The sequence below is a fragment of the Apis florea genome, unplaced genomic scaffold (assembly GCF_048593485.1).
Source record: "Apis florea isolate Af1SG1 unplaced genomic scaffold, ASM4859348v1 contig_2291_pilon, whole genome shotgun sequence".
NCBI classification, from domain to species: domain Eukaryota; kingdom Metazoa; phylum Arthropoda; class Insecta; order Hymenoptera; family Apidae; genus Apis; species Apis florea.
Genome location: NW_028256553.1, coordinates 1198147 through 1220914, shown reverse-complemented (window position 1 = coordinate 1220914; position 22768 = coordinate 1198147). Strand labels below are relative to the sequence as shown.

The 22768-nt window shown below is 35.3% G+C and overlaps 1 protein-coding gene across 5 annotated transcripts in view; it reads right to left on the bottom strand.

Moving 5' to 3' along the window:
* The window catches only part of Dora (zinc finger SWIM domain-containing dorado), a 75191-nt gene that overhangs the window by 3846 nt on the left and 48577 nt on the right, over positions 1–22768 (bottom strand). For 4 of the 5 annotated variants that reach the window (XM_086903357.1, XM_086903359.1, XM_086903358.1 and 1 more), the window contains exons 3-14: positions 7002–7253; positions 4426–4601; positions 3893–4203; positions 3038–3464; positions 2589–2840; positions 2143–2439; positions 1438–2049; positions 1155–1331; positions 908–1094; positions 602–731; positions 324–480; positions 29–225 (exon numbers count right to left, since the gene is read on the bottom strand). In XM_086903357.1, coding sequence (XP_086759483.1) covers positions 29–225; positions 324–480; positions 602–731; positions 908–1094; positions 1155–1331; positions 1438–2049; positions 2143–2439; positions 2589–2840; positions 3038–3464; positions 3893–4203; positions 4426–4601; positions 7002–7253 — 3175 coding nt within the window. The remainder of the gene's footprint in view (positions 1–28; positions 226–323; positions 481–601; positions 732–907; positions 1095–1154; positions 1332–1437; positions 2050–2142; positions 2440–2588; positions 2841–3037; positions 3465–3892; positions 4204–4425; positions 4602–7001; positions 7254–22768) is intronic. The other variant, XM_086903360.1, reaches the window with a different exon arrangement.

Sequence of the window (22768 nt, the reverse complement as noted above, 5' to 3'; positions counted from 1 at the left end):
TCATTTGTTATTATATTAAAATACGAACCTTGTTTCTTTAGTTCTAGTAGGCACAGGTTGTTGAACTATTTGCGGCTGAACTGTTAGTGTATTCATACCAGTTTCTAATTCTGCACTAGTGCTACTGTGTGGTCTACTGCTAGTACCAACCACACTATCGCCATTTCCAGCATCCGTTCCAGCAAGAGGAGAAGAGCATTCTTCATCATGAAGATATCTTGTCATCTGAAATAGAATTAATTTGTTTCTCTCTGTTAATTTATTTTTCCAATTTATTGCATTAGATATGTAAAATTAATGAATTTGAAAAAACAATTTTTTACCTCGCTCTTAGTAGGAGGATTAGAGGTGTAATAACTGCTGAGAATTGGTGATTTAATTAACTGATGAACATCTCGATCCAATAATTTGTCCATAATTCTTGCTACTTTCGTAGGTTCATCCTTATAGTGCACGAGCAATGTAATAGCCAAATCTCCTCTAAAATAATCAAATCAAAACTTGGTATAAAAATTATATTATTTACAAGGTTCAATAAAAGAAATCGATTATTAAAATTTATATAGACAAAATTGAATTTATACGAGTTATAATAACACACCTTTGGCGTCTCGTTCCCTCACAAAGAAGAGGATGATCAGCTTCGCTCACATTCGCCTTCAAGCCCAGAGCAGCCACGGCCGCATCAAACCCAAGATTCTCGTCAACGTCTGAGGACAGGTGTTTTAGTCCTGCGAATCATTCCACAATCTTTTATCTTCCGTCTACACTATTTAATCATTAACTCTTTCTTGTCTGAAAGAAGATATCCTTCGTCCTCGATTCGAATTACGCAAGCTTGTATTTTTACTCAATCAAATCTCAGAGAAGTTTTATTAAAAAAAAAAAAAAAAAAAAAAATACATACTTGATGTATTAAGGGCGTCGAATATAAAACTAGCCAACATAATTGGAAGTAGCGCATGTCCCCTGGATCTCAATACTCCATCCCTCAGTTGTTCCGCTCTTTGTCGAACCATGGCCAATTCCGCAAGACCAAGTGGAATTTTTTTCAATAATCCCACTAGTTCACTCTCCTGATGAGCCAATTTTACCTAAAATATCCATCATATTTGTAAAAAAAATCCTTTCATTCTATTGCTATATTAATTTACCTCCAATGGTTTTGTGTTAGCCGGCGGTCTAGCCATTTCCAATCCAAATAAGCCAACTCTAAACGCCAAGTTATAGTATTCCGGATTTTCTGCGAGAACGGTGCACAGGAAACAGCATTTAGCCAATGTGGCGGATGCAAGACACGTAAGCTGATGGGACGCCGGATTAACTTGTTGCTAAAACATTGTCGTTGTATTTGTTACGCAGTGACTAGAACTGATCAATTGGAACAGGGCCTTACTGAATCGAACAAACGAAACCAAGTCTTTCCAATGAATCTACCTTCTTCTTTTTCCCCTTGACCGGTGCTGGCGGTTCATCAATCATGAGATTTGGGGGATTAGCCAACAGTTCCTCGGCGAGTTGAACACCCAAAATACAAGCTTCCCTCGTGTGGCCATGGGCGTAGAGTCCTTCCGCCCTGGCGAACAAGATGTCCCATGGATCTTCCGTTTTCATCAGATTACCCAACACAGTACTCGCGTTCGGAGTGGACGTGGATTGTGATTCATTCTTGGAATCTTTGCTAGATGCGCCATTCGTGTTTACCACAGCTTTAGGATCATAATAATAAACATGATATTCATCACCAGACGGACTGTCGCTACTCGATGATGAACTCTCATCCTTGGAGGGTCTCCTGGAAGGATCCTTCTCCTGGTCGGATTCTTGTTCGCTCTTCGAACTGTTCGCTTTAGGCATCACTGTTCGCGATTTCTCTCGGTAATCGAGATTCGTCCTGCTACACTTCGCGTCGCAGGTAGCTTTATTATTACTACTATCACTACTATCACTATGAGTCTCGGACGAGGCGTTTGAGCGGTGCTTGTCCGAGTCTTGAGCGTTCTTCAGACTGACATTACTATTGGAGGACGACTCGCTACCACCACCCTCCTAGAACATTTCATTGATTTATAGTAAATAGACAATAATTATTATTTTTAATTTATTTTTCATTCGAGGAAAAAATTTTTTCACGAGACAAACCTGCGAATCTGTGTCCCCGCAATTATTTAATTGAGCGCAAGATCGTCTAACGAGAACTACTTGAGGCTCGGAAATATCAGGCATATCGGTTTCATTCTCGCAGAAACCTTCAGAACTGACACTACTTCGGTTCCCATCACCACCGCCGCTTCGTGAGCATAGACCTGAACATTCGCGCGGATTCAGCCGTCTTCTGTCCATATAACTAAATTCTACCAGGCCTAAACTCAAAGGTCGTCGACCGTGATGATGCGAAACCGGTGGTTGACAATTTAACACGGCAGCACTCGAATTCACCTATAATCATCAAATCAATTTATCAAATATTAATTAGAATATCTTTTTACAACAACTTTATCTTTTTTTTTTAAATTAGATATGTTCTGATTAAATTCCTTTTCTTTTTTGAATAATTTAAATTTCAGAAATATGGCGGATAAACTAACCTGGTTCACTTCAGTCCTAGTATCACCTGCATGTCGGAAGCACGTGAACGGACAATGATACATAGGATTGCTTCCGGCAGTGTAGGTGATACCGGGTAAGGTGTATTCTTCCCAATCCAAGTAGCAGGCCTCAAGCGCTGATTTAAACCCGGTGAACACGGCTAAGTCATTTTTTAATGAATCTTTGTGTCCGCCACCGTTATTTCTGTTGTGTGAATTGTGCGTTACCGAACTGCCTCTACTTTTTGTAACCTTAAACAAAGAAAAAATCCACATATATATATTTCAACTTAAAATTCTTTGCATTGCATTTCAAACTTCAAAAAAATTAATCTTATATCTATATTTTACAATAGTTTTATTATGCGTGTATTGCTCAATTTTAAATTTAAAATCAAATGAAAAATCAAGAACAAACCGTATATATTTGTGACGATATAATGCAATACCTTATCAATAATCTTCATATGCCAAGCAGTGAACTGACTGTGAAGCATATCTCGTTCAGCAGGCGATAATCCAGGATTCAAAGCAGCCAATCGCCAAAGTACGACGATCTCGTCGCACAGGGACGAACAAGCGTGCTGCGATGCATGGACGTTGCTATTCATGTTGTGTTTACCGCCGTATCCGGTCCCGTTCAATAGAGCTACTTTCGTGTTGAACCACCAAACGAGTATCTGTTCGCAAGCCATGCACTCCTCTGTGATGATTTCCAACAATGGTATGGCATTACGATCGGTTCTCTTAAACATCTCGCGCACGATCGACAATAAGTTCCACATGCCTTCCGGTTCACGACCTCGCAACGGTCGCAACAACGAGGACCATTCGGCAGCTGCAGGAGGCGCAGTAGTGCTCAAATAATTTACATCACTGTAATTCCAAGAAAATAAAAGAATTAATGAAAATGTTTTAAAAGATATCTTGAAGCTGAGTTTTAAATTTCTTGTATCGAATGATAAATAATTATCACAAATAATTATCAATATTTGTAGATTTTTATCCACTATATATTTCATATTAAATCTTCTCTACATCTATCCAAAATCAAATGACAAATTCTTAGAAAAATTTAAGACAGTCCCAAGAAAAAATATATATCATTGTGTTGTGGATTTATTCATAACTTCTGCATTGTCTTAAATATTATGGATACTTTGAATCCTCGACTCATCAATCTATTGAAGTATGATTATATTTTCTATGTATTATTGAATTGAATATTCAAAAACATTGCAATCTGATTTTTAATATAATAGTGATAAAAATGAAAGAACAAATAATACAAAGACGATAATGACCTGAAGACTATAGGAGCGGGTACGCAAAATTTGATAAGAATCTTCTTGATATTATCGTGAAGAGTCTTTTCATCGAGGTACCAGGAGGTTTGATCGTGAGCAGAGGCGCCTGCCGTGGGATCCGGGGCACCGCAGTAACTGTTGATGGTACTTGGCTGAACCGACAACAGCTCGTCCAACAGACGCTGGGCAGTGGGCAGAATCTGCTGCGGCAGCTCGCTGATGAGATATTGCGCGAACTTTTGCAGTTGTTCCCGGTGTAAACGTGACAAGGATTCGCTAACTGGAGCTCTCAGGCACACCTGTGTCGGCTGAATACAAATAGAGGAAGAGTTAGATCCTATGACCACGCTATTAATCTCTTACGTGACTAAAGGATTGTTTCTTTTATTATTATTATTATTTAGTTCTTTCTCTATTCTAGAATTGAAAAAAAAAAATTATACGAACGATTCAAGTTCGAGTTAAAACATTTCTTAATGATTTTGATTGATCGATCGATCGAATTGAATAAGGAAGATAATTTTATTTACCATATGTATCCTATGAAGGCAAACGGCGACCACGTGAGCACACCAATAGGCCTTAGAGGAACAAGTGCAGTTACAAGATGTGATTTTCCTCCGATCAAAAGTGACAGCGACGTTGAATTGTGATCTGACACCATTCATCACCCCCTGCGAGTTCACTGTTGCACTCAGATGAAATCCTGTTGAATATAAATCATTGTTATACCTCGAATTTTAATTTTACATCATGGATTTTTTTTTATTTATAAGTATATATTATTCGTAACAATTCGAAAATTATCAGAAAATGGATTTATCTCCTTTTATTGTTTCATCTTTGAATACTTCTCTCGAGAACAACAAAATCTCGAAATTGAATTTTCGTCAACGTTAAAGTATAGAAAAATATAAGAAACAACTTCGATATTCGAAAATTTTATCCCCTTAAGATTCTACAAATTACTAAAAAATTCAATTTACATTTCATTCGAAATCAAAGGAAATTCGTAAAAGTAACGATAGCTTAACAAATTCCTCCAACGATTCATCGCATATCCTTCGAGAGATCTCATGGCAATTACTAATTAAGAAAAGAAAGAAGAAGAAGAAGAATCAGATTAGAAGCGAATGGAAACGATACAGCAACAAGACGTTGGACACGAGGTTTCTAAGAGGAGAGATAAAGCCGTCGTTTCGAGTGCATTAAGAAACAAACGCCCAACAAACGGTACACACAGAAAACGGCGCCATTCTGTATTTGGAGCGCAGCGCAAATTAACGAAACCAGCTTGATAAAACAATGAAATTAGGGATTAAATTGATTCGTATATAAGCTCGTTCTTAAGGAATACGTTGAATCGAAAAAATTGTTTTGTGGGACAAAAAAGAGTGAAAATATAGCCACTTTCAGAAACGTGAAATATAACGCAATTTATAAGGATAAATCGAAATTTAGAAATTACTTTCACGTTTCAAAATAAGAATAATTAATAGAGTTTTAGACATTTTTTTTTTTTTAATTATTTATATAGTCGCAGCTATAAGAATATTAAAGAAAATAATTCGAGAGAAATTGTTTATGGATTTTAAATTACCGAATTGATTCAATAATTGATCGATGCATCATAAATCTTGTCACTAAGAATATTCAGGTAATGGTCGAGAGATGCGTGTATACTGTTATTTTTGCAAGTATTATTATATCGCTTTAAAGGAACGCAAAATTTCACAATCGTGAAGAACGACTATTTATAATTGGAAATATTAAAGTATTAGTTGCAATTATTTTTACATGTACTTTAGAATTTTCAATCGTTTTCAATATTCGATAATTGAAGATCCATCGTATTAAATATTAATTTATAATTATGATGTCTGGAGAGATCGTTTCTCAAAAAAATTCCGAAGATTTTACATCGATAAAAGCCCCACACCACGCTCGCGAAGACCACTTTCACTTTAATATCCATCCACAGGATAACAACTTTCGAATAAAACGTCTATTTCTCAAAGTTTCAAATTTTCCTAAGCCAATAAATAATTTCACTTGACGGGAAAATGATACAAAAGAAATATAAAAGAAAAATTAAAGGGATAATAAATGGGGAAAATTAATTCCATCGGGTTCTTCGCCGTATTAAATGATTTCTTTCATTGATCCTCGTCACATTTTATTCGTTCATTTCGACTTATAAAGAGGAGATTCTGTGATACTATTTTGTATAGAGGAGACATTATTAGGGTCAGGTTTCCAATTACGTCTATCCCGTCTTGTTTTCCGTCTAAAAGGGAAGCCTTCGAGCAAACCTACGCCTTCTCGATGCAGAACTTTACATAATGCCCCTTTCGTTTCTCGAATAAAGAAGCTGGTCAACTTTCAGACGCCTGAATCGCGATACCTTGTCGTATCGTGGACCCGTTCTCGAGTTATCGGTCTACTAATCACCGACGTCTACACGTGGAACAAAACTATCCTCCAGAAATGCCTTCATTAATCCCACATTTTATTTTTTCTTTTCTCTTCCTCTTTTTATTGTTTAATTAGATCAGATAAATGAAAATATAAATGAATTTTCATTTAAAATTGTTTCTTCTAATTTTATACTTATTTAAAAACTGATATAATTTTTATGTTTTTTATATATATAGGAATAAAAACCCAAACGACGTATATGTTTCGATATATAACACAATAATATATTTGATACTTTAAAATTATTTCTTTATTATTGATTATCAAAGCTTCTTTTTATTCCTTTAATATTTGTCCATCCCACTGTACAGAAATAATCACGCAATTTACATCATACAAGTAAAATAAATAAATAAATAAATAATTCATACATTACGATAATAAAAAGACAGCGAAGAATAAAATGAAACTATAGCCGACTTCCTGGACGCGACCGCCCGCAAGTAGTATAAGAAGAAAATGGACAGACATCCAGTGCTATGATTCCAATTATCCAAGTGACGTCGAAACAAGAAGCGTTTTAATTTCGCTATAGCTCTTAGAAAATCTTAAATAATCCAACAAATCGATGGAGAGATTTACTTAGAAAAGAATATAATTTTCAAAGGAAAATTCATCGATCGCTCACCGATCTGCAGGGGGTCTTTCACGCTCCTCAACCGGAAGAAATGTTCGCCACGCTGGAACTCTTCCGCGCTACCGTTCGCCAAGCATGAGTACAGCCTAATATCCTCTTCGTTGTCTGGAAAACTCCAAAACGCTATCCTGAGCTGCAGTTGCTCCGGGACAGGGGGATATACGTGCTCCACCAGCTCGAACGGTATGTGCGACGCGACACATCGTGCAGCGAGCTCGCACAACGTCGGCACTGTCTGTCCATCTGTAAGATAAAATGTTTCAAATGTCAGAAAATGTTCTCTCTTCTTCTTTTCTTTTTAATGTACAAGGATAAAAATAGATAGAATTCTCTATGAAAGTGAAGGGATAGAAGGGAATATAAAGGAGATAAATGATGGATGAATATTATTAAAAAAGTGACTTGAAAAATTTCAATATAAATTTCAATATTTCACGATATATTAAATATTATCAAGTGGTAATATCTATTAAGTGGTTATATGATTTTTTTCTTATATGTTCTTCTTCCCCTTTTTTTTAATTCTTGTCGCAAAAATTTCTACTCAACAATCCTTTTCGAATCTTCGAAATCATCCCTCGCGAAACAATTCGAAGGAGATCGAAATCTATTCGCAAAAGTTATTATATACGCATGGATAAAACAAATTTTTTCCCCCAGGACGAGAAAAAGAAGCGAGAACAGAGGCCGCAAAACCGTCGATACAAAAATAATCGGCCTCTTTCTCTTCCGGCCATCTGTTTCGCGTTATAGCGATGCTTGGCACTTGGAATCGTTGCTTTGCCACACTTTTCCCTCAGGGACAGGAGAGAAAAAAAAGAGAGAGAGAGAGAGAGAAAAGGAAAAAGTCGGCATTTTTATCGTGGACAGGAAGCACGGCGATCCTCGAAGCCTCGAAAAAAGATAGAAATGCATCGATAAAGGAGGCAAAATTTTCGAAGAAAAAAAATTATGTGTATAATGGATTTCGATCATAAATAAGATATATGCGTAAATGATAAGAATAATGTGAAAATTTCGTGGATTAAGAAGTACGTTTGATTATTCCATTGCAAATTATCCGAACAGGATGAACAGTTCCGTTAATAAACGGTGTTGTTGGCCAGCCTCGGTAACTTTATTAATATATACGTCCCTCCCTTGGGCTTCTTTGCGAAATTTCGTTGCGGTTGCGATCATATCCATGCAGCTAGCAACTCTGATTAATAATCTATGGGGAATTTATAACCAAGTTTCCATTTTGCGATCTATAATGAAACATCGATCGAATCTCGATTGCAAGTTTCGAATAAGAAATTTGATTTGGCAATAAATAATATTTGTTGATGGAACAAGCTGAATCAAATTTCAATTCTTTATACTTTGGGGAGAAGAGAAATTAAAATTTGAATTTTGAAAATATGAATAAAAATTTACACAAAGTTTAAACAAAAAAAAAACAAAAAAAACTTTATAAATAGGTAAAGAATTTCTCCGAGGTTAACAAAATTATTCTGCAAATCGGGAATAACTAACTTAATCCAATTGGGCACATCATTTTCAATCCAACTGACACTAATTACGAATTAATCCTCTAAAATCGATTAACATCGACGTGGGCTTCATTCCTAAATGGGATCACTTACGATCTATTATACCATGCGTACACATATACAGTTTCTCTATCTAAAATTAAATATTTCTTTTTTTACAAAGAATTGTTTGTTTCTAAACTACGCTTCAAATTTTCAAACAAAAAAAAAAAAAAAAAAAAATCTCCATTTCGAATACTTTTCTGCAACCATCGTCTATTCCCAATAGAATCGATCATGCGAGAGAGGACAAAACGAGAGCTGATAGATTCTCGCGGGCAGTCAATGGTTTCACGTCCGCGTTAATTTCACGGTTAAATTGTATTCAATTAGAATCGATTTGTGACTCGGTGAGAGATGTCCCTCTTTTTCTCCCCTGCTCGTTCAACCCGTGACAATAACCACGCACGTGAAAGCCTTAATGAGCGCGATAATGAAAACGGGCTCGTGAACAATTTCAAACGATGTTGCATAATTGTGGGTTTAGGATCAGCCCTATGAAACATTATGCATTTTAATTACTTATTTTCTGTTCTACAGAGACGAGAAATCCTCCGATCGACAAATTCGATTCCATCCATTGATTGCCCGGGAACAACGCGTAAATGAACCTAATTTGAATTATCCACAGCTAGCTTCCGGCTCGAATCATCCCTCCAAGCGGTCGTTTCTAATTGGTTGCAACGGCGTTTCGATCGAAACTCTATCCATTGAGAAATTTTAATACTGAATAAATATATTTGAATAATTTCTCCAAGAATTGTATAGTGACTGGTTTGAGTTGATAAAATTGAGAATTTCTTTTATCATCGTGTGTACGATGGAAACTTTGTTTATCGTTGTATTGAAATTGTAATATTGGATAATTTTTTAAGATTGTATCCATTGATCGAGTTAATGAATTTTAATTGTCAATTTTCATATTTTTTTCAAAAGAAAAAAACGGATAAAAATCTTTGATTTTCTTTCTCGGTTGAAATTAAGTTTTTAATTTTCCCTCTTCTCTATATATTCTTCTATGAAAATAAATTAATGCACGTTTACGTTCTTCGATTTCGTTTTAAACGATTTATATTCAATAAACTCTAATATCGTCATTTAATAGCAAAAAAAGCAAAATCATCTTATTCATCATGATTAATCGCGAAGATAGACACGGAGGAACTTTTGCCAAAGTCGGTTTTTGCGCGAGTGCAAGCAACAGAGTCCGTCCAGGGGAACGTAACCAACCCCTTATTGATTTTCCCTGTCGACGGAGGTGTAAGTTTGAGCCTCGAAGAAGGCCATATGTAGCCATTCGCGTTTCTCCGACAAAATAAGACCGACGAATCGATGCATCGGCAATTTATCGCGCCAACTTTAAACCTGCGTTTAAACTTCGCACTTTCTCTTGGTGGAATAACGGAATCCAGATCTCAATTGATCGATCTGATCAAAGTGTGAAAGGATTCGTATACTTTGATTAAGTTTCCGATCTATACTTTGGTTAATTAATTGATTATTCCTGGAATAAGAAAGATTTCAAGATGTTTTTTACGTCGATCGTAAACTTTGCATTCGATTTGCCCCATAAAGGAAAAAGAAACGATTATGAATCATGAATAATAATATAACTTTTTTTATTAAATTATGCAATATTACTTTTCTCTTCATTTTTCTTTTATTATTCATTTTTTTTTAATTCAAAGAAGCTAGAATGATTTAAAAAATTTCGATCTTTCGGTTTTACAAATTTATCATATTTTGGTTAAAAAATTCGTATCGATGATGTATTTATCATTTACAATCATAGGAACATATTTTATTTTAGGAGAGTATTAAATTTGTCACGAATGCTGAAGGATACCAAGTAAATATTTGAACTAAGCTAACGTAAGCATTAAAGATAAAAGTATGGATATAAAAATTCAACGGGATAAAAGTAAAAAGTTTTCGACTGAATCTCGCTAAAATTCCGGGAAAAATATTAATCCATCTTTTTCGCACTCCATTATCCGAACGAGATTCACGGGATAATTCTTTTCGAGTCCGATTTTCACTCGAAGTGCTTCGATTAAAAATTCTTCTCTACCGAGTCTCGTCAATATTCCGGCAGTTTGCAAAAATTTCCATTACTCTTCCCCTTTGTTTTTCCTGCAAATGTTTGGACGATCGATCGCGAAAACCTTTCGCAACGTGTGTCGTTAAAACAAACCCCTAAACGTTTCAGGCAAAACATAATTTTCAGAATTTGCAATGCATATCTCTCGTTTCTCAATTTCTAAAATAAAATCATATTAATCAAAATCTATAGGTTTTTGATACGTCCATATTTTTTTTTTTTAGAATATCATTCGAAACGGAATAAAATCGTTGATCTCAATCAAAATTTACCAAGTATATGTTATAATTATGATTATACGTAAAATTTCTGAGAAAGAATTGGATTCAATTTTTATTATAAACTATCAAAGGAATTAAAGATAAATTAATAAAGATATTCTTTGGTACATAAATATTCTTGGTAATATTATTCTATGAAAGTCTATTAAATCATCGTATAAATACTTATTTTGTAAATTAGGATATCACGTGTTAAGGGGAAAAATTGGAGATTAAAAACTAGAAAACGTCACGCAAGGATCTTCTATGGAAGCATCGAAATCACGAAAATAGATGCACGTACTGCCTGTAAATTTCGTATTAGCTCGAAATCTCTTTCAGAACTCGAGGAGGGGAGGGGAGGGGGGGAAGGAATGATCCTTGAAAATCTTAGTCGCCTCGATAAATCCTGCTTGTGAATGATCGTCACGTCAACATCTCGTTTCGACGTTATTTCAGAAGAATAAAGAAAGTTAAATGCGGTATAAAAGAAGGAAGAAGGAAGAGGAATAACTGTAGGATAAATATTCTACTGCTAGGATTTTACTGTTAAAAAGAAATAGAGATTTTTAACTCGAAATACATTTTTTTGTTTTTATTCGAATGATTATAAATAATGAAACGAAGAGAGATTTTCTATCTCGATAAAAATTATTCCGTTTCGCAACTTTATAAACTTCTTTCGTATTTAAATCGCGATGAACGATTAAAATTCAACTGGACAAGGATGCGGGTACCTTTCGCCTCGATAAAGAAACATCTGCTCCACTGCATAAGAATTAGAGATTAAGATTAGATCCTGCTTGCAGATGCACGGATAGCACAATAAGATTCTGATCTTATCGAGGATTCTTGGGCCGATTGAAAAAAAAACTGAAGTGCTCTTTAAAAAAAAAAACATTTTTTTAAGATCAACTTTTTTTAAAATAAGCAAAAATTGAAAATTCATTTGATTTAAATTAATTAATGTCACCACAATATAATTTATGTAATTACACATCGATTAAAAAAACAAGAAATAAAGAAGCTAGATTTTAGATTTCGATTTAAAGAGGGAGTAAAGAATTATTTTACAAAAATTCTCAATTTCCTTCTCAATTTATATCATCGTCTTATAATCCCTTTGTTAATTGAAACAAAATTGAAATTCCTCTTGCAGCGTTTAAAAAAAATTAACACCATCATTCGTAATCCTAAAATCGTATCCAATAAATTGTAAAAATGTATCCAATAAATTTTTCCTCGTTTGTTAGAATACGATCGCAGAATTCTTATTTTTTCCCCTTCCATTGCTGCCAGAGAAATTACAGTAGTAAGTCGATGCGCGTTAAATCATTTAGATGTAAATGAAACCCGGTAATAATTTTCGTCACGGAAATGTTGTTTCGACGAATTCGAATCAGCGGGGCCGCATTTTAATTCGAGCGGGGCATCGGTGAAACGTTGCACGATGGCAGCTCCCGTGGAGCGGCGGTCGTAAAAACTTTTAACGTAATAAAGGAAGTTCCTCCGTGCCTTCTTCGGCGCCGGATGAAATTGCACTCGCTGTGTCTGTGCGCGTTCTAGTTGCAACCCCTTCGCATATCTTACGACCGGTCGATTCATCGCCATCATCGTTCATTCCTCGAACTATTCGGGGCTTGTGCATCAATTTCTCTTTATTCTTCCAGCGAGAATCACTGGATTTGCATACGATCCGCATCAAATTTTTCTTCACCACAAATGCAAATTAATTATATATATAGAAAGAGAGAGAGAGAATTCTATAACACAGGAAAGAATATATTGTATTTACAGGAATACTTTTTACTATTTTTATTTCAGTGCGAAATATTTTACTTTACACAAGCAACTCATTTAATCATTATAACGCGTAATCCAGAAATTACAAATTTTTTAATCTTCTCCAGTAAATCTTTCACGCTTTGTTCGTTAACGATCGCGAAAGTTTGATCTTCGCGCGGTTCAATATTAGTTTCGAGGGAAAATCGTGTACGAAGGGTGGAGAAATTCTGCAACGACATGTCGTGCCAGTCCCGTTACCGCGTAAAATCTCTGCCCCTGACGGGGAAGTTGTTGTAGTTCGATCGTCGAAATTACAGTTTATCAAAGGAGAAAAGCCGCACAATCTGGTAACGACGCGAGCCACCCAAATTTCTATCGTTGCTCCACCGTTACTTTTCCTAGCAAAACTTCTTTCTCGTACGTTTTATCCGCGGTGAAAAATTTCCACGACACCACCCACCATGATTCTAATGGAACGCTCGAATGATCCGTGGAATGCCCAAACTCGTTACGAATAGATAATGCCGAGCTATGTGATAAATATTAGTTCATTACACCCTATAGATATCGAAGAGAACCGATATCTCTATCTCTTCTGTCATTGGTCATACTCGATAGTTGACTGCTTCAATAAAGATGGTTGTATCGTCTAGCGATGTCCAAATACATCACAAACTATGACTCATAGATATATCCAGAGATTTTCGTACGTAGATTGGTCTGAAAATTAACGTACGCTCATCGAGAAGTTTAATATAATAAATTTGTATCGTGGAATTCTAAGAATTAATTTTCGATCGAACGTTGAAGAAGAAATAAATAAAAATAGGATTTGGACGTTCAACAGTATCGATATCCCATCGTCCACGATCATGGGAGATAATCGTTGAATCGAACGACGTTAAAGCATTCGAGTGGTTTTAAACGTTCGCACGCGTGCCTCCTCTCTCGGCGACGAACGAGCATCTCTTGACCTCGATCAGGAAGAAATCATCCCTGTTCGTGATTAACCCTCCTCCACCGATCATCCTCGCGCCAATCATGGTATCTCGCGGAAAGAAATTACTCCTCGACGATGTCCTCGAGGATCGAAGTCGTCGTGATGATGGTGTTCGTTGATTCGTCATGACGGGAATTCATTCATTCGACGAATCGACGAAACTTGTTCGAGAGAGGAGATTAGATTTAATTGGAATTTAACTCACTGCTGGAATTCTCTTCTTTATTTTCTCACAAAAATTAAGAAATAATACGTATTAGGGATCAAGAAACTTTTATCGGAGAAATATTAATGTGAGAAATATGGGAAACTGATTTAATAAGAATTGTTGATTTTAAGATTATTTAAGATTATTCGGAGATTTAATCTAATCGTAATCTGAACAATCATTTACAATTTATCTATGGAACGCGCAACTTCTACGAACGATTCTTTATTTTATCATAAAAATCTTTCAGTAATCTAAATAATTGTTTGGAAACTGGGAGATATTTAGTAATTTTCCTAGGCATTTTCTTTTTTAAAATTAAATTTCTTTTATAAAATTTTCCATTTCGAAATTGGTCAAGAATTCAACAATGATAAAAATTTCATAAATAGAGAAGAGCGTTGATGAGAATATAAAATTTTTGTCAAATTTTTGCAAAATTCTCGGAATATGAATTATTAAGCGACCTGGTCCTTCCGCCGCAACAATTTCCGCAACTTCCGGTTGCGGACAGCCAGCTCTGTTTTAACGCGAGTATATACCTTGCTGTTCACTGGCTCGTTCATTTTAACATTTCCTAACTCTTCTCCTCTCGCTGTTGACTTTTCCTTTTTCCAAATGTTTTTCATCATGTTCTCTTCCGACAAATATAATTAATTTCATTTTATCTACCTTTGCGTTCAAAACAACATCGTTCCATTTAATTCGCTCAAACGTGAAAAATTTGAATCCTTAATTGGAAAAATGTTAATTCATAATTAATGGATTAATTTTACTCTTTATTTGAGATTTAAAATATTGATTATATAGAGAAATGGCCTATCAAAAATCATTAAATTTTACTCATCCTCCTGTTTTATTTGAATTCATATGATCGTATCTTGATATTATAAAAGCTCTTCTAAATTAAATTTGATCAAAATTTCTTTTTATTTTATTTATCTTTAATGAGATATAAAATACACGAATTTCTGTCAACAAGATTTGTCAACAAATTTAATATAATCGGTTACATACATAAGCATAAATTTTTACGAACATAATAGAAAGATATAAAATATATTTTAAATGAAATTTATCTTGACGTAAACCTACATTAATCTAATCTTAATATGTAAATAAAGCATTTAAAACTATTAATCAAAAAAAGATATATATATTCAATTCTACGATAGAGAATTAATCTTATCGCAACAAAATAATCGTTTCTCTTTTCTGATACGTAATCGTTTATCGAAGAAACGAAAAAAAAAAAAAAAAAAAAAAAAAGAAAAAGAAAAAGAATACATCGTTTCGAAGATAACGAGAACGAGCACGAGTTCCAAACGATCCTCCGCGTCGCGTTTTATTTTGCATTTCAAATGAACCGCGCGAACGCGGGAGCAGCCCTCGTTGAACAGCGTCAAAAATTTCGTGACAGGGCGGAACTTTTCTTCGGGCCATTGTTCCCCGATCTGCGCCGTAAATTAAATATGATTCACGACACGGACGACCCGTTAAAAACTTCCACCTATAGAGAAGATAAAGCGTTCCCCTTTCGCCGGGGGCCATCTTGAATCTATGAGAGGTTTCGACTTCGCCATGAAACTTTTCTAGTCGTTTAACCGTGAACTTTTTATCGATTTTTCGCTCAGACCGCCATTATCGATGCATTTTCATCGAATGAGTTATTTTCTACGAATGTAAGAAAGGAAAAAATTATGAATTGGAAATTACAAATCTGAAAATTTATAAGAGATTTTTAAGAGATCTGGTGATATTATTTTTTGGAATATTATTTTTTTTTTAGATCTCTCTTGAAGAGATTCAGTCTCTTTAATAATCTCTTAAGAAGATTAAAATTTTTTTAAAAATAAATATTTCAATTTTAAATAAAATTCATCCAGATATAATTTTCGTTTCAATCGAATTCTTCGAAGATTCTTAGAAAGTTTGAAAAGTGATCAATGATGTCGCAACCACAGAATAAAAATGTTTCTTCGATTTTCTACATTTTTCAGCGACGGTTACAACGTAGAATCGGTACGCGTTGAAATTTCACTACGTCAATTTCAAAAAGGGATTCGAATGCAATAAAGGCAGAGTCGAGAAATTTTGCAATCGTTCCCTCTTTTCTCTGGATATCTCCGACGATGCGTTATTTTTTCTTTTTTTCTTCTTTCGATTTTTTTCCTTTTTCTATCAAATTTATCGAGTGCAACAGAAGCGTCGAGCGTAACAGAGTTACGAGGAGGATGGTGAACGCAATCGTTTTCAATTTTCAAGACTTGACTTGGCGTACATGTTTTATATTTTAACCACGAATTTTCGATACTTTTCACGAATAGAAAAATAAAATACACGAGAAGGAAAGGTTCATTTGCAAGGAGAAAAGACTTGTGAGCGTTCCTCGAATTTGCTCACGTTTGTTCCAGACGATATTTTTAGACGAAAGAAAGATAATGGAAGATTTTTAATCGTGCAATTTTTATTCTTAACAAGCACGGCGATTATACGTGTGCCTACAGTGGAGATAATACGCGATACTTCAGTTGAATTCAGTGTTTAATTAAGCCACTTAATGCGGCCTGTGCTTCTCGTACCAAGTTCGAGCAAATATCTCGTTAGATTTAATTAGTACTCCTCGTTTTCTAACAAACCTTACAATTCCGGTTCGGTGTCCTTCTTATCCTCGTTTGTCTTCAGAACGTGGAGCTTTTACGAGAAGAAAAAGAGAGTAAATGAGTAACACTTTGATATCGCATTTATGTTGAAGGGAGAATCTGTTGAAATGAATCATATGAATGTAATGGAATTAATTATGATAAAATATTTTTTCCTATTCTACAATTCGTTTCTTTTTTTTTTAATTTTAGAAGAGATTATAATAATTTTTTCGATACTTCGATCGTTCCATTTTCGACGTCAATCTGCATTAAAATTTCAATCGCTTCGTTATTTTTTTAAACTTCGTCTAATCTTCGCAATGTCTAATTATTTCGAAATAAACGCAAGTTCAATTGCATAAAAAGTGGCGTGATTTTAATCGTAATTATCTTTACTAAAACGATTCGAATAATCTAATCGAAAATGGATTTTAAAAGTTTTATAGAAATTTTCAAATGATTCGACACTGAAGTAGATTTCGATTTCGAAACTTAATGTCTTAATGTCTTACGATTAAGAAATCGCGAAAGTTTCCAAATATCATCATTCCCATTAAAGAAACGATCCTATTAATACGAATTTTCTGAATTGAATATTTTTACGTTTGCAAAATTCACAATTTTATACACACATTTTTTTCTTTTTTATAAATTAAATCTTCTCCTAATTTTATCGTTAATTTCAAATTAATATTGTATTAATAACACTTCGTACAAGAGAATTTTTCAACACGAGAAAAAACTCTCGCTTAACCAATTTTCAAATACAAACTTTCACGAAAACTTTAACTCATAAATACGAAACTTTTCAACTAGCGAACGTATTTTTACAACCCAATTTCCCAATCTTTTTTATTCTGAGGTTCCCCAGATTTTTCGAAAAACCAATCTCAACCTCCACCTACAATGATTTCGAAGTTTAGACGGATAAAAAAAACATTCACTGCAAAAAAGGAAAAAAAATCATTGTAGGCGATTAAAATTATCCACACGAGCGCGAGCCTCGTTTCGGCGAGGAACGCGGAACGTTTACATTCGGTGTTTATCGGTATAATTCGGAAATAATCGGGCGAAGCGACGCGATCTCGACCTTTTCGCTTATAAATTAACGGGACGCCGGCTGCGTTGGTTGTGCGCGCGGGACCCGCGTCGGGAAATAGTGCGTGAAACGTAACTTTATACGTTGCAACGATGCGTTCGGTGCATCGGTGCAACAACATACGTGTGCACGCCGCGCCGGCTACATAATATCACAATACGGCCTGCTTGTAAACACACGTGGGATTCTCTGGAGAGGAGGGAGGAGGCTTGGGGAATAAAGCTGCCACAATAACGCATTGTGAAACGGTACAACGGATATACTGGAAGGGAGAGGAGAAAGAAAGAACGGAAGAGACAAAGGATCGAAAAGAGAAATGAAACGAGCGATACATTTGCTCGCGCTTATCGTTGGCTACGTTCGAGTTTCAGTAAGGGTGGATAAATTGTGGAGGGGGATTGTATGCAATGGTATTCTTCCATCTTTCGTTCTGTATTCGTTTTTTTTTGTTTGTTTCCTTTTCTTTTTTTTTTTTTTCTTGTAATGGGTAAAACAAATCGATAGTTTAATATCTATCGTAGTTGTTACGGTGAAATGGACACGTAACTTCCGGTGAATTTTATAATAGTTTGTGGTAGTTTATAGTAGTTATAGTAGAACTGTTTAAGACGTTAGATATAATATTTTACTGAAATAAGTTTGTCGAAAAGTTTTTTTATACGACTTATATATATGTTTTGTACAATTTTTTATTAAAAAAAATTTTTTTTCGTTTTAAAATATGCTTGTTAATGGAGTTTTTAGTTATTTAAGGAATTAATGGAAATATTAGCTCGATTTCTAAAGTATATTTCAAGTTTATTTTCGAGGAAAATATAGAATCAACGATCAAACGTAAATATAAATAGTGGTAATGTTTATTGGAAGGTTTCGCGGATAGCTTTTGGCTTTTATAGATTTCTTGGAAGTATAAGTAAACTCGTAATAGTAAACTTTACTTCCAAGTTTTATCGATTGTTTTCCAAAACATATATGATTAAAATAATTATTAAGAGTATTATATTTGAATCTTTAAGAGAGAAATATTTTCTATTTTCATTCTTTCATTCTTTCAATTAGAAGAGAAAATTGATAAAGCTGTTGTGGAAATTTGAGAAAATATACGAATATTTATAAAAAATAAATCAACTCTTTATCTGAACTACTCTCTAATCAATTCTTTATTATTCGTTTGATTCGATACATAAATCATCCAAAAATTCCAATTAATTGATCCCCGTATCCACTATCGTTTTTACTTACGACGCCCAACCTCCAAAGATATCCCAAATCGATCCTCCCTCCATTTTCCACGATCACAATCCTCTCGAAACCGATTTTTCCACAAAAACGAGCCACGTTTCGCTCGTTTTTCACCTTGTCCTCCCACGAACAAGTACCGAACCGAGGAAAAATGGCCACGAATCCCAGCCCCGTCGTTCCATCGTGTCCGAGAAGAGAGCAGCGGAAAACGCAGCGTCCCCGAAATTCGCCTGGCAACCTCCCCCTCCCTCTCTTTCTCTTCCCTCCACTTTTTCTCCTCCCTCTTACCTCTCTCTCTCTCTCTCTCTCCCTCCCTCCCTCTCCCTCTCCCCTTTTTTCTCGTTCGTCCAGATACACTTTTGTTTCGCTCCGTTTAATGGTCGTGAATTTTCAGAATGTCTCCCCGGGGGCTGGCTGAAAATGAATTTCACGTAGTGAAACGCGACGGTGCATCGACCTCGCGGCCGATCGATATCCCTCCACGGTCGGGTCTCGCGAAGGCACCGGCTAACGCACGGAAATGTTCACCCGGGAGATTTCAATTTTTATCCCGTGTATTATCCCGGGGAAAAATTCGTTCGATCCTCGAAAACTTGCGGCAGAGTTGCGATCGTTTCCGATCTCTTCTCGCGTTTACCGCGAAGTATCGTCTCGTGCGAACCGGAAGTGGCGTCGAAAGAGGGAGAGAGGGGTTCAGAGGGTGGGAGAACAGTTTGCTGGAGCGAATCTTATTTTTTTTTTTTTTTTTTGAATTTTTATGCTTGGTTGATGTCGTTGATTCTTTGAAAAGAGGATTGATTTTTGATGAAATTTATTATATTTCCGTGAAATATTTGTGAATTGGAATTTACGAGAATATTATAATATTGTAATTAGTTTTGAATTACCGGCTAAAACAATCGACAATTCTAGACGATTTTAACGCGTTATCCGTAAGTATCCTATCGGCGATCGAACCACGGTTACGATAATCGTGGAAGTTTTAATTGGGCGGAATGGGAAACGAAGAAGAAGAGAGCAGAGAAAAATGAAAACGGTAGAAATCCTCGATGATTGTGTTTCGATTTCTGTTTCGAAAAAGAAGAGAGAATTCGCATAAAAATATGATATCTATAAAACGAAAAAGAAATGTATTTAATTCTAATCGATAGAAAAAGGATATAATTGCAAACAAAAAGAAAAAATATAACAATCAATAGGAATAGAATATCGCAATATCGAAATAAATAAACGTTTTTAGAATCGAGATTCAAAAATTAATATTTGGAAGATAAATCTCTTTAAGTACTTTTAATGATGAATGGATTAAAGATTTTTATCAAAACGTGTTCAAATATTTAATTTATAATATTAGAAATTACGAATGGATCTATCCAGTGATCACCATTCTTTTCTCTGGAAATGCACATTATGTTCTTCCAGGAATAGCGTCTGTCGCTCGTCTGGAATGTGAGATAGGTCAGTGAGATGAAGCGCGAGCGAAAGGTCCGAGTAAACGACAAAGACGAAGATAATAAATGAACAAAAATTACCTTTCTCTTTACACGACGATATCTCGGCAACCGGAAATCGTATCGGGATAAACGAAAGAGAGTTTTATAGGGCAAGGTTTTGCGCTTCTAACGATCGTTTACTCGTTGACCAAAAGTCATTATTTTCGAATTTACGACGGTTTAAAGTTTCCCTAATTTTAATATGGTTTTAATCGAGTCTTCAAATAAATTTTAGTTATCTTAAGCTATCTTTCTTATTTTAAAGAATTACCTTTTTTAAAATTTTTAAATATTCGAAGTCAAAAATAACCTTGCTTGTGAATCATCTTTCCCCTCAAGAAAAATATTAATCTAAATTTCGTAACAACAACAATAATTTATTAGACACGAGAAATATACATCATATTCGTATTGCAAGAATTAATGTTAGAATTCTTCACAAGTCACTCTCCATCGCTTGTAAAATTCTTTCTATTCTATTTCGACCGAATAATACGAATAATACGTTCGTTGAAAATCCGAGAAGATAGAAGGACGTGGCTTCGAAGGACGGAACGGCTTATTAAAGCATTTGTCATTTCACGCTTTAATAGCCATGCTCTTATTAGGTTGTTAAGGCAGAATTTGCTACCGTTATGCTCTCCCTCGTCATTAGGGGCGAGCTTTCACGGAGGCTGGCCGAGCGTACCGGAATAAAATGAGAAATAAGCGAACGAGAATGCTTTAAACCCTGTATCTCGATGAAACAGTCCTCGATTAATACCTGAATACAATTTCCTATCCATTTATTCGAACTATAATTCCCCTACTTTAAAATCTATTCTATCTTCTCCGACAAGAAGATTCTTCTTCTAAAAAAAAAAAAAAAAAAAATCGCTCGAAATTCATCGCTTGTAACATTAAAAAATTAAATCGTCGATCGATTCGAACGAGAACGAACGATTAATATTCGATTTTGAATTTTGGAAAAGGAAAAAGATGTAAGATCGATCGATGTAAGAGATCGGGGGATTTTCTGACCTCTTCTGATCCAAACGATAGATTTATTTTCACGAATCCGTGGCGGACGTTTTAAAAATCAATCGGCAGACACTCGATTCGGTTTCCGCTACACGGTCTTATTTCCATAATGCCCGGAGGATTTCGCCGATGCATCCAGAGCGATCTGTCACGATCGGAAATTCAATATAACGATTCGTTAAAATCTAAAAAAAAAAAAAAAAAAAAAAATCTGTAAAAGATACGAAAAACGAAAAATCCAATATCGTCGATTTCCAAGCGCAGTGTTTGTTTCTCTTTGAAAGCTTTGAAAAAAGCATTTCTCGAAAATCTTTCGAGAAAAAAAAAAAGAGATCGCGTTCGTTTTTAATAAACTCGTTTCACTTTTTAGAATAGAAAGACAGAAATTTGTTTCGTTCGACGTCGAAAAAAACTAGGAACGCGATTTTGATTTTTCTATCCCCGTTGTGTGGCATTTCTATCCGAAATCGTTTTTTCGAAGAAATCATTTTAGGGATTGTGCGCGCGCCCGTACACGTTATCGACAAAAGGCGGTCGGGTGACGCGCGTGTAAACGCGTATTCACCTTGGCACGGGTGGTGGTCATATTTCAGAATCCCTTTCTGCAGTTTGAAAGGGAGGCTGCAGCCACCCCTTAGCCGCACGAAAATCAGGACAAAGAGGCATTTTGCCGTAACGCGATACATCACGTCGCGAGGGTGGTGGCCCGAAAAAGAGAAGGAAGACATGCAAGAAGAATTGGAAAGAGGAGGAACAGGATTTTCTGTGTCACCGATTTAATCCCGCTGCGTGATCCTACTTTCGACGCCGCTCCGACGAAATATTTCCTTAAAGGAGACAGGAAGGCATTAAGAGTTGCGAGTTTTTCACGAGCCTTTAAACCCTTTTTCTCTTTCTTCCTTTTTTTCGAAAGAAATTATACAGATTCTATATCTGTATTATCGTGACCTATCGAATCGTATTAAATTTTTAATCGCGCTCCACAATCGGGTCGCATTTCGGATCCATATTGGATCGATATTAAATTTTCATAAATACAAACAGGTTGTGCTCCAAATTAACTCGCTTATATCGTACAAAATAGCGTATAAATAGATATATAAATACGTAGCAGAATTATAATATCAACGTACATTGATATATAAATTCAAATTACAAATAAACGGATAAGACAATTTATAAAACTTGAAGTAGCGAGTCGTCAATGTAGCGTCAATCCTAGATGTTACTACTTGAATTCGTTACACAAATTCTAAAGAAACTCCAGTATAACTTATAAACCCATCTTTAATAAATCCATGGCTCGTTTAAAAATGTTTAATTCAATATCGTCT